Genomic DNA, 327 nt, shown 5'->3' on the forward strand with positions numbered 1-327 from the left:
TTTGAAGCCATTGCTTTTAGTTATGTCCTGTAGAGCCACAGAGAAAAGTCTATCTCCATCCTCATTATAATCACACTTCAGGTATTTGTAGACTGCTATCATGCCTCTCTCTTTTTTTCTTTGTCTTTTGCAGCTCTCCTCCATTCGCATGCAGGGATTACTACTTCTGGTCTTTGTGAAGCATGCTCATGTCCCCTTTATACGGGACATTCACACTCATTATACTCGCACGGGCCTCTATGGATATTGGGTAAAGAATATCTGAGAGCTGGCTGCACCGGGTACTGGGCGATTTACTAGGGATCCTGGCTTTCTCTGTTTAACACC

General features: G+C 44.0%; 1 protein-coding gene across 3 annotated transcripts in view; it reads left to right on the forward strand.

Annotated features, from left to right (window-relative positions):
• INPP5K (inositol polyphosphate-5-phosphatase K) overlaps positions 1 to 327 on the forward strand; it is a 29,646-nt gene that overhangs the window by 10,198 nt on the left and 19,121 nt on the right. For all 3 annotated transcript variants that reach the window (XM_019511299.1, XM_019511297.1, XM_019511298.1), the window contains exon 3: positions 134 to 250. In XM_019511299.1, the coding sequence (XP_019366844.1) occupies positions 134 to 250 (117 nt within the window). The remainder of the gene's footprint in view (positions 1 to 133; positions 251 to 327) is intronic.

The sequence above is a fragment of the Gavialis gangeticus genome, unplaced genomic scaffold (assembly GCF_001723915.1).
Source record: "Gavialis gangeticus isolate Ggan-Ray unplaced genomic scaffold, GavGan_comp1, whole genome shotgun sequence".
Taxonomy (NCBI): domain Eukaryota; kingdom Metazoa; phylum Chordata; order Crocodylia; family Gavialidae; genus Gavialis; species Gavialis gangeticus.